We start from the raw sequence: 15,544 nt of genomic DNA on the forward strand, positions 1-15,544 counted from the left end.
ATATAATATAGAAAAAAAAGCAATAACTTATCGATATTTTTAATTATTTGAAGTAGTAAAGTTTGAAAAATACTTTTTTTCAGTGAACAGTTCTGAAAATATTCAAAAGAATAAGAAGAATACTTTATAAGTTTTCATTTTCTAAGAAAGATCAATAGAAGAATAAATTCTATCAAGCCATTAACTCTACCCTGTTCTCATTCATTGCATCCAAATCCAATTGTCTATTTAATCAAAAAGAGAGCCTCAATACAGCAGGTATGACTGCCACAATGCTAACAACAAGCAGATCAGTGCTCAGCAATGCAAAAATACTACACTGAACTTAGTAATTAATTTATGTTTTAACAACCATTTTACCATGAGAAACTGTGTCTAAGATTATGCATTAACGTACAAAAAATCAACTACAAGCTAAAACAGTTTTTCTGACCTAAAATAAACTTTTTTAGGAAAAAAAAGAAGAAGAAAGAAGGGAACTGTCTGTACAACTTAATGAGCTTTCCAAGAAGTACTACTCTTAATTCGCTTTCAATATGTAAATAGAGTCAACATACTTTTCTACATCCCAAAGGAAAGAACCAAATGCAACAGCTTCCAGCACCAACCTCTTAAATGCAGAATATGTGACAATAATGTTCCCATCATTCTTTTGGGTGCTCTTCTGACGGTCTTCAAACAAAGCATAACTGTGCTTTTCGATTAGATTAATAGCTTCTCGAGATCGTAGTTTTGCACATATTTGCAAGGTCTCTGAATCAAACCCCATCATGTAACTTCTCAGCTTCTCAACTCTTCTTCTCCTATCATAACTGGGATGCAAGGAAGATGCCATATCAAAAGAACAGCCAAGAGCAACCAAATTCTCCTCCTGCTCCTTTTTGAAAAGTTCAGAATTCATTAATTGGCCCAAAGGGAAATCTTCATCAGTCCGAGCAAGGCTAAGCTCCAATTGATGCCTCAGACTAACAGATTTTATAAAGTATCCATACATAATGGAAGCTGCATAGATCCGGCCAAGCTGTACCCTCTTGATATGTATCATTGACGAGTTTTCCATGAGATTAATTTTCCCTTTCCATTTAAGAATGTTGGACAGATGTTCTCTTACCATCTCTAAGATCTCTGAGTCGTGGATAGACTCTAGCTCTGCATCCTTTGATGATGACATATCTAGTCTGGCATATTTGATGCATTCGGATAAGTTGGGAACCATAGGGACTTTGATCTCGTAAAATTTGGCAACAATTAACATGTACATGACCTCCTCAACAGCAATTCGACACTCGCAATCTTTCATTTCTGCTATTTTCCTAGTTTCAAAAATCACCAATATGCATCAAAAAGTTTATAGGCATTCAACAAAGTATGGGATCAGTTACATTAGCTAAAATAATCAACATGGTGAGAAGTGCTTTCAACAATTTCACTAAGACTAAGACCCACTTTTTCTTTGAACATCTTAGACACAACATTCTTAGACACAACAAAGAAACTAACAGAGGAATCATGTTTTAAATAAAAATAATGCAAATAACCAATTCAAGCCTTTGAAATTTCTTGATAACTATTTAAGGAGGTAGGCTGCAGGGTAAATCATATAAGACCCTACAAACCATAGTGAAACTAAGTAAGCCATAAAAGACTAGATAAGATCATCTGGTCTTAACATAGCACAAAAGTAAAATGGATTTCACTGTGAGGTGTGAAGAAAGATTGCACTCTCATAGTAATTGAGACAGTATCAAACTGAAACTCTTCAGAGGTGTTTTTATTGGGAGGACTTTAAAAGTTCAAATCCTAAAAGAATGTCCTTGGTGAACTATGCTTCTTTGGACTGTCCCTTGAAGAGTAAAAACTTGCAATTCTACATGTTTCTACATTGTAACCTAACCACAGTAATTTAAACAGCAAAAGTTTTTGAAAATATTACCTACTCATGAAAAATATAAGGGCCAACATCTAGAGTGGCACTACCAATCAACAAACTAAAACAAAAGAAATAAATAGTAGAAAAAGATTACTGGAAAAGTGGTTCTCTGTAGCGGCACCCAGTTTGCTACAAGAGTGACTGAAATTTTTCCATATATTCTCAGACCTGAGATGTGATTTGCAGTGATAGATATTTATATGAACAGTGGTTACATACATGAACCTGATCGACAACAGTATCAGAATCTCCTAGAACTTGAGATCTAACCTTGCATCTATCTAGCACTTCTTCTAAAGTAGTTGCGAAGATTTGTATTAATTCTTTTATTGGATTCCAGATGATACAGGTGAAACATTAAAAATAAAACCCAGAATTAGGTATTCATTAATTAAGACTGATTCCTGATGCAGCTTCAGACTGTGGCACATGAAAAATCAGGAAAACAAGAGTTCATTTATCAATTCGTATTCGAGCATATGCAGAAGACCTTATGACCAATTTATAGGGATGTCCAAATTTCATTACCAGAGCTTCATGATTTTGAATGATCAGGATTTAAATAGATTAAATAAAAGGCTTGAATCTGAACGTTCTAAGCTACCTCAAGAAACAAGAACTTAGTTTTGAAGAACAAACTTGATTTTTTTCTTAATTGCTTTTGTTGTTAATTAATGTCATCTGGTTTCACATTCTTCCTTGACTTCTCCCTATGTTAAACTCCCACTTCTATTATGTGTCTTTCACAACCCAAGCTTATCATCCACACTGTATAATTCCAGAAAAGCACAATTTGCATGAGCTTTTCTCCAAGCAAAAGGTTCTAAAATTCCTCTCATAGCTAATGCAAATGAATACCTGTATTCCTTTATTCCTATAATTGAAACTAGGAACTAACGTTGCATCTCTCCCGATATCTCCGAGTACTCCTTGTAGTTGTCATCAAAAACCATCAAACAGAAACAAGATGATATCTCAAAAGTCCGAAAAGTTAAATTACCTGTAGACTAAATAACAAGAGATGGGGTTCAATTCCTAATTACCTGTACATCTCCTCAAGATGAATGTATGTTTTAGAAGATTCCTTTCATTTTTTAGTTCTATATGGATTGAAATATGTAATTAAAAAAAAAACACTGCAGATCCCATCTTTTGCCTCAATATATGCTTGACTTCTCCTGGAGCACTTAAGATTCCCAAATATCCAACAAAAAAAGGATAGTGCCCCTATTGCATTTACATCGACTTTGGATCTAAGATTAAGTAGATATAGATGATCAACAAGTTGACATAAACTTTCTTTGATATTGAAAGAGAATGTAAAAGCTTTAATTTTAGAGAGAGAGTGAGTGAGAGAGTTATTTGACCAAAACTGTGCCTACAAAGCATTTTTACCACCTATCTAGAGTCAGCTCTATGAATCTCATATGTCAATAGTTCCTATTCAGGACTAACTTTGATGCTATTGCAAGCAAGCATTTTGAATTCCCTTCTCACAACCTCCAACAATTTAGTACATGGAGATGGAGGTATATGCATGACGTAGCTTGGTCCAATGATACCTGAAGTAATTATTTAATTATCTCAATTAAATCATATGAAAGAAATGAAAAAGAAAGAAGGTTATTCTGTAACTCGACGAATGGAGTAGAGATATCATCTTAAATATTATGTGCAGTAATGAATCTAGCAAATCAAATCCAGTGGAGCTCAAAATTCTTGACCGCACCATTATGGTCAATTGAGAAACATAGATATGAGTAAATTTTTGTTGGTTAAAGGTCCAAAAATTTTAGTCAAATCATCTGCAACGAAAGTTTATAGCCTAAGGTCCCTCCACAAGTTTGTGGCAAACACCCTCAATGCTAGATGCATATGTCCGTCTATTTTCACTAATAAATCTAGTAGACCCTTTGATTTTCAAAACAAAAAATTAGAATGGAAAACCTATTTAACGCAATTCAAGGTGGGGAAGGTGTCCCACTTGCCCAATCCCCCCCCCCCAAAAAAAAAAAAAAAAAAAAAATCCCCACATAAAGTAATAGAAGGGATAATAGAAAGGAGCACAGATTTAGAAAGATTAGGAGATTAAGGAGGGAGAACACAAGGAGGATACAACAGTTGCTAACAATGTGTCCTTTACCTTCTCATTCTCTCTCAGCCTAGATTTCCCAAGACAACTTTACGTATGAGGATCAACAAGTTACTTGTTTTATTTAGTGGATGTAATGAAATAGCAAGTTGCAGTTTACAAGACTGTAATTATAATTACCTTATGAAATTCACAATTATTAGTCTCAAGAAATTTATGTTTACTACAGGGTTCACGAGGCCAATTATATCCTCTATAGCTAAGGCTGCAAATGGGTCAAGTTGCCCCGTGACCCGTTTAGACCCGACCCGACCCGTTTTGGAGGACCCGTGGGGCCGGATCGGGTCCTAAAATTGGACCCGTTTTATTTTTCGGATCAGGTCTGGGTTTACTAAATTCAGAACCCACCCCGACCTGACCCATTTGAAATTTGAATAATTTTGAAAATTCAATCCTACAACCCGATCCGAATCTGTAAAATTATTTGGGCCCACGAGGGTGCAAATAAATTCTAAAACCATAGTTGGGTTGACCCGACTGGACCCGACCCAGATCTGAAATAGACCCAAACCGGACCTGAATTTTTTGGGTTGGGTCCGGGTTATACATGGACCCGACCCCACCCGAATAACCTGTTGGATCAAAAATTGTAGCGGTTGACCCAACCCGATCCGATCTTCTATGGGGTTGGGTCGGATCTGGATCTAAAATTAGGACCCGAACAAGAAATCGGATTGGGTCGGGGTCACTCATGACCTGACCTGACCCAACCCATTTGCACCCCTATCTATATCTATATAATTAGATTGGAAAATAAATATGGGCCCGTGCCTAGAATCCTGGCTCCGCCAATGCTTTTCCAGATATTTTTGGACAATTTTTTCACGCATTTGAAGACAAGTATTAAGTTGTCTTCAAGGGATTAGTGAGAGTTGTTTGTAAATTACAAGATAGTATTAGGTAAAATACTAAGATGACGAACTCTCATGGCTAAGGATATATACAAATTAGAAAATGGAGAATTGAATAAGATGAGAATTTGTAGAACCTACTACTCATTAAGATTTGGCAGGTTCTGGAATTAATCAGTATTTACAAAGACACTAATCATCTTTATACAATAGGTTCAAGAAGAGAGAGAACAGATAGATTTGAAGTTATACGGTTGTTTTGCTTAGGATGGATGGATATGATTCAAAAAATGAAGAAATGATCAAGATGAGGATCAAATATGTTTAAGTCAGAGAAATTTGATACTATTAGTCAAGTATATTCGTCTCTTAATAATTGGTGAAGAGGGTTAACGAATATTTTATGGTGAATGGCTATGTTATGAGTGGAAAATTGATCGGATCAGAAGTATGTCAACCCAAACCTAAGCCATTTATTAGATGGATCAAAAATCCAGAATTGAACCCCACCTTTTTATTAAACAAGTAACCCATCCCGGCCCACATAATTAGTTTAATAAGCATGTCAAATCAGGTTAAGTATCCTAAACATGTCTTGAATGGTTTAACAGTTAGATGGGTCTGACACTTGTTAAACGGGTCATAAATCGAAAAGGTCATAACCATGTCGATCCATCCCAACTATTAAACTGGTCAAAACAAATTAAATGGGTCAAGACTCTAAACCTGGACCTGGCTCATTTCAAGTCAGATAAATCCATTAAGGACCTGTTGACCCAAACCTATTGATGCCAAGCCTAAACCAACTTAACTCAGGCCGGCTGCAAGTCGAGTTGGCAAAGTCAGTCATCAATTGCCACCCTTAGACTAGGTGATGTGGAACCAAGTAGTGTTGATGGGTCACATGAGATCAAATGAATATGTGAAAGCAAGTTTGTTAGAGAATTTATGAAGGCAATGAGAAAATAAAGGGAATCTACCAAGAATAAAACTAAAACAAGGAGGTAAAGTGAAGAAAGACAACCAGTAGTGGACCCATGCTACCTAGAATGTTGCTCATGTGTAAAATCCACCATGCTTACAGAGGGTCACTTGTCAGCATCCTCGCAATCCACCGAGGCTCATTTAAATTCATATGAAATCCAACTGTGCAATCAGCAAAAAAAATCTAGTCTGCGCAGTTTTAAGAGCAATATGCACCGAAGGAAGAAGAGGTTTTAGTACTTGTTTTCAAATAATGGGTAAAAGGCTAGTATTCACAAACCACAGCATTTCCTAGTAATCCAGGATTCTTAGAGGCCAGAACTCCTAAACTGATAAAAAAAGACTCAAAATAAATTTGATTCAGCCAAAATAATCATCTTTAAAAATGGAATTCCAAAATCATAGTTTCAACAATTCCGATAATTCATCAGTAAAATGATCATAAAATCTTCTACCAAGCCCTAATTAATGTGATTTTTGAAACATGTTGATGCTTTATTCAATAAATTATAGATTTGATTTTCTAAATTATCACATATTTAGTAAATCAAATTTCTGGCTGCTGATAGTGTTGGGCTGACCAACACAACCAATTGACACCTAATTAACCTAAGGCCATAAACCAACTTATAACTCACTACAATATGAATTCACAATTTCTGTCAACTACTACAATATGAATTCATAATTTCTGTCAACTAGTTAAACTACCCTTTTTCTCTAGTTGCCAGTCAAATGCCTAGCAGTTTTATGATGCAACAGTGCTATCTCCGATCTCATTAATGGTCCTCAGAGTTACCCAATACATCCCAAACATAGGGCAATAATGGGTAGGTGAAATCCATATGAGGACTTAAGCGTTGAAGACTAGATAGTTTTGATAGCAATAAGGAGTCTAACACAAGTAAGTGATTCTTATTATCATAGAATAAATGGGGTTCTTTTAGACACTGCTATGATTTGATGCAATGAATGGTGGACAAATTTGTAAATTGTGAGAGTAGCAAATGTTGGATGAGTGGGAAAGAGAAATAAGGACAGATTCTTGAGCATGTGTTTAAGATGGAAATGACACATAGAGGTTTAAATACAAACGGAGGGAGAGTTCAATACAAATGAAGGGTCGAAATGAAACATGTATAAGATGGTTAGGCGTGACAAGTTTATTGATATATATTAGTTTGTTAGATGCTAAACTCATAAAAGAGCAAGTTGGTCTAGTGATGTAGGTTGTTAGATATCATTGGATGAACTGCAAGGGAAGTGATTATGCTGATGAGGAGCAGGACAAATAAGGAATAATAATATGTACCTGGGAGGTCAGGAAATTGTGGGGCTATGAATCTTGTATATCATGAAGTGATGTGGTGATGTTTAGGTATTCTACTATTCCAGAATTAAGCTTGTTGCACTTGTTTTGATTAGAGAATTTAAAAGAATTATTTTGAGTTGATAGGAGGCAAGTGGGTCTGCTGAGTTCTGTGGGCCTATGTGAATTTATTTTAGGCTTGACGAGCCTAGATGAACTAGCTTTTAGGTTTGGTTACTTTGCCCACTTTGTGCTTCTTTAAGTGGCTAGATTGCTGGAGTGGAAGTAGCCTAAGTGGTCCAGATTGAGTGAATACAATGGATTAAGTAAAGAAAAACATGTGTCTTCAGGTTTCTTTTTCCCTGCAATTAATCTTACATGGTGATTTGCTCAACTATGGAACTATGATAAGTTTCTTTGTTTGCATGCATGAGTAAGATAGTCAAATTTTAAATTACTAATAAAACAAAGGAAAAAAAAATGATAACTTCTTTATGCATATTAAATCATTCCATGAAAACACAATCGGACTTGCTAAAATGTGTATGATCCATTATATTTTAACAAACTTTCAAAATTTAAAATTATGGATGGGTTAAGATTTACGATTGATATATCTAATCAAGTCATCTTAGCTTATTATGCACATAATGAAGTTTAAAGTTACAAACTGTTGGGGACAGAAACTTCAACATATTGCACTAAAATCTGTGCTTCATTCTGTGCCATGACCAAAAAGGCTGCCCAGGACAGAAAATTATACCCTGTACAGCATATCAGTACACAAGACAGGAAATGTCAAACAGAATTAAGACATAGTTAAAATTCACTGAAAGTTGAACAATAATACTGTAAACCATCACAATCGAGCAAAATTTAGTTGCTGTTCCATTCAGTAGGCTTAATACAAGGATCACAATCATTCAGCAGAACATCAATATAGAAGTAAAAGTAGCAGGAACACAGGAGATCGCACACAGAAATAATTTCCACAAAATAATGCTGTCTGACTAAAGGAATAAATCATACATTATATTAGCTATTTAAAAAGGGAAGTGGGACTGACCTATGAAGATAAGATTCTTCAGAACCCATGCTATGTGCCCAGCGAACAAAGGCGCCATTCCTATCATTAGCCAATTCTTCCAGCTGTCTTGCTGCAGCAACTGGGAATATATGAGGTTGATTCTTTAAAATGCCACACAAGAACCTTCCTTCTGGTGAAACTGGCTCAAGTGGCATACTCACACTTCCTGACTCACACTCATTGGACTCTGCACTCGCAAGTGTAATACTTGTCGGTGTTCTTTGGTTAGCAAAACTATGGCTCTGATGGAATTTGGTTAATCCCTGAAAAATTAAAAGTAAACAATGTTTCATCCCTCAGAGAGATCACATAGGAAATTAAAAACACTTAAGTTTGCGAGCACTAATTAGAATATAAATGTTAAAAAGGGTGCCTGTCCTACTCTATGATATTGGAGCCAATGGAAAGATATTTACATTGCACTAAAGGAAATCTTTTTCCATCAAGAGAAACATAAAGCATCAAGATATGAAATGAAATGATGGTTACTGTCCTGTTTAAATATATTATACAAAAAAAAAAAAAAAGCTTTTGCCTCTGCACAAAAAACTTAGGGTAAAGCAAATATGTATGTAAAGCACAAAACATTTTAAAACATATACATCAAACCGAAATTTCTTATTTCCTGATCTTAACATTTCCCTAAATATCCCTCTTAACTACCTTTCCTGCAGAAACCAAGTAACTCCTCTCCAAAAGTTTTCGGTCTTAAATGGGTGATAAAATGGATTTGCAACAATGACAAGTGGGAAGCCTTAACAATTGCTGAGAAGTGATATGAGTTGAAATTGATGTCCAATGTCTGGTGAATGGTGAAACTCATTAATGGGGATACTGAAAGGCCCTTGGGATATGCAGCATCACTTACAGGAGACAAATTCCAGGATAACCTGATATAAGGTCACAAAAATTCCTGGGGCGCAAAACATGGAAGTGGATCAGGTAGCATAAAACCCATCAAGAGCAGACACAGAGGAAAAGAGCATTTCTTATAGCACTACTGCAGAAGATGTATCAAGATCCTGGGAGGGATCAATGATGCTGTAGTCTTTTGTCTACTATTTAGCAGCCTTTGGCTCAAAATAAATTGATAAAATAAAATAAAGCAAAATAAAAATCCTGAATATTTTTGAACTAAAAATCATATTTTGAAGATTTTTATCTGCAATGACAACACGAAAAAAATACTGGAATCTATCATTGAACAGCAAGAAATGATGATTATATCAGACTATACTGAACAAGTTGATATCAACTCACAGGACCTGTTATTGAGTTCCAAAACAATTCGAATATAAAAATCAGGCAATTAAATAGTCAATAAGCACAGCCCAGAAATCCACAAAAAGAAAAAGAAGGAGAAGAAGTAGGAGGAAAAAACCAATCTTTTTGTTCAAAACCCAACAAGAACGTCATGTATATCAGAAATTTCACAAAAATTCTTTCCAGAAATACGTCTTTTTTCTCAAAAGAACAATAATTTAGCCAGAAAGAAGCCATCTTTTATTCCACACATCGAATTCCATCCCGTAAATTCTATTCGAATCCACCAAAAATCTAAGCAAAATTAGTTAAAGTCGCCTCCCTCCAAAGGAGATAAAAAAAGGAAATAAGATAAGAACCTGGGAACCCAAGGTAAGGCGAAGAGTGGCGCAAGATCCAATCTTTCCAAAAGCCATCTCACGACGATGGCGACGACGACCTACCGCCCTCACCACCAACGCCGAAGCATCGATGAGGGGGGCCGCCCTGAAGCGAGTGCAGCAGTCCATGGGCGACCAAAACCCTAGATGACTCCAGGAGAGCTCCCCCAGTTCCCAGAAACCCTAGAGAGATATGTCTCGAGCGATTCTAGAGAGAGAGGAGGAAGGAGGAAAACTAGAAGAGGAGAGAGTCCCCCTCCTCCTTTCTTTCTCCGCTGGGATGAGAACGCCAAGTGGCGCGGCTTACCAGCACGCTGAAGCGGATATACGCGGAAGTATATCCATATTCATATTTATTTTTAATTTAATATATATATTATACTATTAATTAGATATTAAGATTTATATTATATACTGAAAAAATATTAAGATTTATATGCATATTTTGAATGAAAATAAATATTAATCACAGGTAGATACTAAAGTAATGCTGTGGGGCTCCCCCCTTTGTTTGTGAAAAAAAAAATGATGCAACTTGTGAAACTTATAATCAAATATAAAAATTGGTCGAGCATGGAGTTGCCAAGAAAATAGTTATAGACCCTATGAATTTTGATATGCACGTAATGGGCTTTGCAAATAATTTTTTTGGATAGTTAAAACTTTACAAACCATCAAAATAATTATATAAAAGTAAATTTTAGTTTAAATCATGTTAATATTAGCACATGTTTTCTTTTATGATTTTTGAGACCTATATAAGCCTATACATTATTGCAAACATAGCTGAATATTCAGATACAAATTTGCAGATGGAGCCGAATATTTTGATAATGAGTAGATAGTTACTATCTAGATTCATAACTGTTTTTTCTTATTTTTTGATGAATATAAATATGAATAATGTATTAGTTATATACTAATATTTATATTTATTTCTAAATTGAATTGGATATAAAAGCAGATCTAGACACATATCATCCAATTCTTTTGTATCCATACTTGTCCATCACCACAAACAACAACCAAAGCATTTTCCATTTCAGTTTAGATGAATTAGTAATATGAGTTGATTCATATGGCTATGTCCCTCATGATATCAAATCTTTTTCCGACAGTACAAAAATTTCTGAGTTGCGAGTCTGTGTCAGATATGAGAGGCAGTATTAAGGTTGGAATTCTAAAGAACGAATTGGATTAAGTACATATATCAAGGTTCATAGAACTTCGCTCGAACCCAATCCAACCTGCCAATGGATCAACAATGCTCACCCTGGGCCCGATCGCGTCCAAGTTGCACCATTTTACCTAGACCAAGCCCATCTGATTTTAGGCTTCATATTATGTGGGTAGAATTTTGTTATTTTTTTGACCAAATCATATGAACAAAGTAAATAAAATAACAATATAAGTCGCAAATGTCTAAAGAAATAATGCATTTCATTTAATAGCTGGTATTCACCCCACAGGTGAGGGACCCATTCGGAGCTCCATTTTGCTTAACTAGGGCTCTATTGCTCACTTGATTAAACACTAACAAGGCACTGCCATTTCAGCCAAACACATCCGAGCATAAGTGGTATGCAAGGGATTTTTTTAGTAAGCATAGCATTTTTCATTTATTTTTTGATCATGTTAGAAGTTTTTGATCATGTTAAGGAAAAAAGCTTTCTGGAAGGTGGGTTGGAGTTGGAGTACTTTACGACCATGATATTCTAAAAATTAGACACCATACAAAAAAAAAAAATTTGAATTTTCCTGGAGGGTGGTCATGCAAGTTGATTTGAGAAGGTAATCGAACAAGCGTTTTCACAACAGGAGAGCCATCAACCCCTGCAAGGAGCTTTTAAGAGGACATCTGAGGTGTCTACATATGAAATAACATATATACTTTTATCAATAAAAGAAAAAAAGAAAAAGAAAAAAAAAATCATACACATAGGACTGATCATTTTGGAAGCTCACGTGATGAGATTGATAATGATGTTGGAGGAGAGAATGGTAGGCTGGCAGGACTACAAGATGTCATCAACAATAAAGATTATCAATACATTTTGCAGAAAAAAATTATCTTTTTTTTTTTCAATTTGAAGCATCTATATTCAAAGAAGCTGCTTGACTCTCATCTCAAACTTGAGAATAACCTCGTGGTATTGACATCGCACGTCGAGAGATGTTGATCCATGTTTTTAGAAAAAAGCTAACTCACATCAGAATACAGAGCTTATATAGTTGCACATTCAAGATACATAAATTCTTCAAATTACTTATGAGATTGTTCAGCTTGTTGAATAGTTTAACAGTTCTACTTATAGACCACTATCTTTTGTAAAAAAAAATTATTATTTTTTTATGTTTTCTTGCTTGCAAATTCTTTATAAATACTTTCTATAAACTCCACTTTTTTAATAAAAGCCGGGTGGCTTTGCCTCCCTCTTCATTAAAAAAAAAATGAAGATTATCAATTGATTAACGATGCAATTGTAAATATTGTTTTACTGAATTATCTCAAAAAAATAAGTGTTTTCTGAGGAACTTCTAGATATTTTCAATCATATATAGAAGATCATAGTTGCTTTAATCCTACATTGCTCCAAGACAACGAACAATCGCACTTTAGCTTATACATGAGATTTTATACTTCCGGAATCGAAGACAAAACTTAGGATGACACTGGGAAATGTTTGCCAGATAAATTTTTTTGATCTTCTTGATTCCAAACAATGGATAGATATAATAGATGTTAAACCTAATTTGTTCTTATTTTTATATTGACATTGGACTTGGCTTTTGTTCTATTTTTAAATCAGATCCAAATATGGATTGAATTTAGAGTGTGATGCCAATCCTTGATCCAACCTGACTTGATGCAGACCTAATGTAATCTAATGACTTTGAAAAAATAAACAGGATTCTTATACAATTTGCCTGGTTATTGATGTAGTTCCTTTTTTTCAATGAAATGTTTTCTTTTTCATTTGAAATGGGTGCAAGTTTCTCTCTGTAATTGGCAACTAGAATATATGAAATTCTCTTGCAATTAATTACAGTAATATGCCTCATTAATTGTTTGTTTTTTTTCTTTAAAAAGATCTAATAAACTCACCAAAAAGATCAAATAGGCAACCCAATTTGATTTTCATATATTGTTAAATATAAATGTATGATTATTGGGTCTGAAAAATATAATATATTTATTTTTCTAAGAAAATTAAGAAGAAAAGAAACAATAGATTTAAGAATATTTGAAAGGCTATTGTTATAATCACTAGTGTGGTATGATCCTTCTTTTGTTGTCTTAAAGATCAATTTCACTAGGATAGAGATGTATGAAATTTCTATATCAGTATATTGGTCTAATGGACTGAATGAAGAATCTTCTACTACAAAAAGATGGAAAAATAAATGTGAAGAAGAAAAGGAAAGAACAAGTCAAGATTGATAAATAACAAAAGGAATAGTTGTATGTCTGCGTAATATGGTCTCCATTTCAATGGCTCGCCAGAGTCATGTTATGTGAGTACTAATTCTCATAGCATTTAGGTTGGATAATCATATCATTTGGTCCCTTTAGGATTCCTTTCTCATGGTTGCTCTTATCACAACTATCTATTAAATAATACCTTGTTTTGAAACAATTAGGTGTATATTAAGTAACATGTACAGCTACATTTCATTTTCTAATTGGAATATATGTTTTGGTCCTAACAGTATGTGCATGGTTGCACAATGAATGTTTTTCTTACTGGATTTTGCTTCTCATATATCCACAGATGTATCATTCTATTAGTATTTGTGAAGGTAAGCATGATTTTACATGAATGCTCTTGTGATTTTACTATTGTCTGAATATTTAGACTAGTTAAATTTATTTTCTATCCACTCAAAAATTATGTTAATCTTTCTCTCTGATTCTATTGATTCTATCAATAATCTGTTTTATATATTAGAAGCATGTGCATTAAGCCTCAATAGTTCCAGGCAAGTGCTGCAAAGAACAAAGATAGTTATGAAAAGCAAGAAATGACACATACGGTGGGTAACCAAAGCTTTGCAAATGTTCAAGAAGAATGGATATATTCTTATGCATTTAAATTTCAGATTTGCTATATGTCTACTACCTGCTCTCATGATAAGTCAAGAATTTGCTAATTTATACATGATGGCAGAGGAAGGAGCATGGTATAGAACTAATGAGGAATGAAGTTTTTATTATAACACACCAACACAAAGATAGGTCTCTGATGAATATGTATTCGAAAAATATTATTGTGCATTACAATTTTTTATGCATTATGTGATTTGATATGTATAGAATTAAATAGAAAAATTCAAATAACTAACTATGTGTTAATATGTTTGTCTTATTCAGGAACAACTAGAGCAACTAATGAAGGATTGCCAAGAGAGCCAAGAAACTGATAGTGCATTGAATAACATTTTATCTCAGGTCGTAGGAGCAAAAAAATATGGGCATGTTTGTACACTGGGACTTGCTCTGATCTCTAGAAATTTTTGAGAGAGTGAAACTTGTAGCCGACTGGATTGCAAAAGGAATGCCTCAGAGATTGAAAAGGAACTTGTTGACTCGAGAGACAAAATTGAGTCTTGCATTCTCTTATTGCTAAACTGACAACGAAGCTAGAAGTTGGAGAGAAGAGGAATCAAGATGAGCATATACCTGGCTGAAAAAGAGAATATAAACAAGAAAATCCAACACAGACAATGTCACGCCCCGAACCCGGATCCGTGACACGGCCATGCTATTGCCAACTACCGCCACAATAGCACGAAGCCTCATACATGGGTAGCAGGGTAGTCAAACCAACCAAACCTTTATATATGAAAGCATTCTTAGTACAACATGCTGGTCAGTACCCAAATACAGAGCTTCTATGTAGTTTATGTACACAAAAGTATACTTATGTTACCCCAAAGGAAAGAAGCGCTGATACCAAATTAAAGTGTCTCTGACAGCTATCAGTGGTGAGGATCTGAAAGAAAAATATAAATGAACAGGTATGAGCTACGCGGCTCAGTTAGTAATCCTGCATAATCTTATCGGATCAACTAAAAGACTCAACTTGCTTTTCAAGGTTTGAGAAGCTGACATGCATATTATCTAACAATTTATCATAGCAAAATATGTATGCTGGGTAAACAAAGCAGTATTTCGAGTCAAGCAAAAATTTTCATAAAGTATACATATGAAACCGTGCCCCCGGCATGCCGTGGTCCATTCTTTCGGATGCTACTGCGAAGTCATTCTTGGCCACTGGCGGAGCTAGCTTAGTCATTCTCGGCCACTAGCAAGGCCAGCTTAGTCATTCTCGGCCACTAGCAAGGCCAGCTCAGTTGCATTCGATCAGTAGCATCTTTGAGCCCATTTATAGTGCTTCTTGGCTAAATAGGATTTTGCTATACTAACTTGCATGCATGATTTAAAATATCAGCATAATCATGATAAATATATCAAGCAAGTTACTTACTTATCATAACATATCATCCATGAAGTATGTACTTGAATAACACTTAGGAAATATTAATAAACATGACATGATCCATAATAGGTTTAGAATAGATTGCTT

The 15,544-nt window shown here is 34.8% G+C and overlaps 1 protein-coding gene across 1 annotated transcript; it reads right to left on the reverse strand.

The window, feature by feature from the left end:
* Positions 1-325: 325 nt before the first annotated feature.
* LOC103696450 (UV-B-induced protein At3g17800, chloroplastic-like) lies at positions 326-10,283 on the reverse strand. Its single transcript, XM_008778083.5, has 3 exons — positions 9,936-10,283; positions 8,293-8,576; positions 326-1,313 (listed from the first exon to the last, which is right to left on the reverse strand). Exons 1-3 carry the CDS (start codon positions 10,083-10,085, stop codon positions 521-523), a joined length of 1,227 nt encoding a protein of 408 aa, XP_008776305.4. The 5' UTR covers positions 10,086-10,283; the 3' UTR covers positions 326-520.
* Between the last annotated feature and the right edge of the window lie 5,261 nt (positions 10,284-15,544).

Source organism: Phoenix dactylifera, chromosome 4, assembly GCF_051530095.1.
Source record: "Phoenix dactylifera cultivar Ajwa chromosome 4, Ajwa_hap1_PhDact_Kaust_v1.1, whole genome shotgun sequence".
Classification (NCBI taxonomy): Eukaryota; Viridiplantae; Streptophyta; class Magnoliopsida; order Arecales; family Arecaceae; genus Phoenix; species Phoenix dactylifera.

Coding starts and splice junctions, on each gene's coding strand:
- LOC103696450 (XM_008778083.5), bottom strand. CDS start 10,085: ATGGACTGCTGCACTCGCTTCAGGGCGGCCCCCCTCATCGATGCTTCG. Junction 8,577..9,935: donor GCCTTACCTTGGGTTCCCAG/GTTCTTATCTTA, acceptor TTAATTTTTCAG/GGATTAACCAAATTCCATCA. Junction 1,314..8,292: donor GAAGAATCTTATCTTCATAG/GTCAGTCCCACT, acceptor TTTTGAAACTAG/GAAAATAGCAGAAATGAAAG.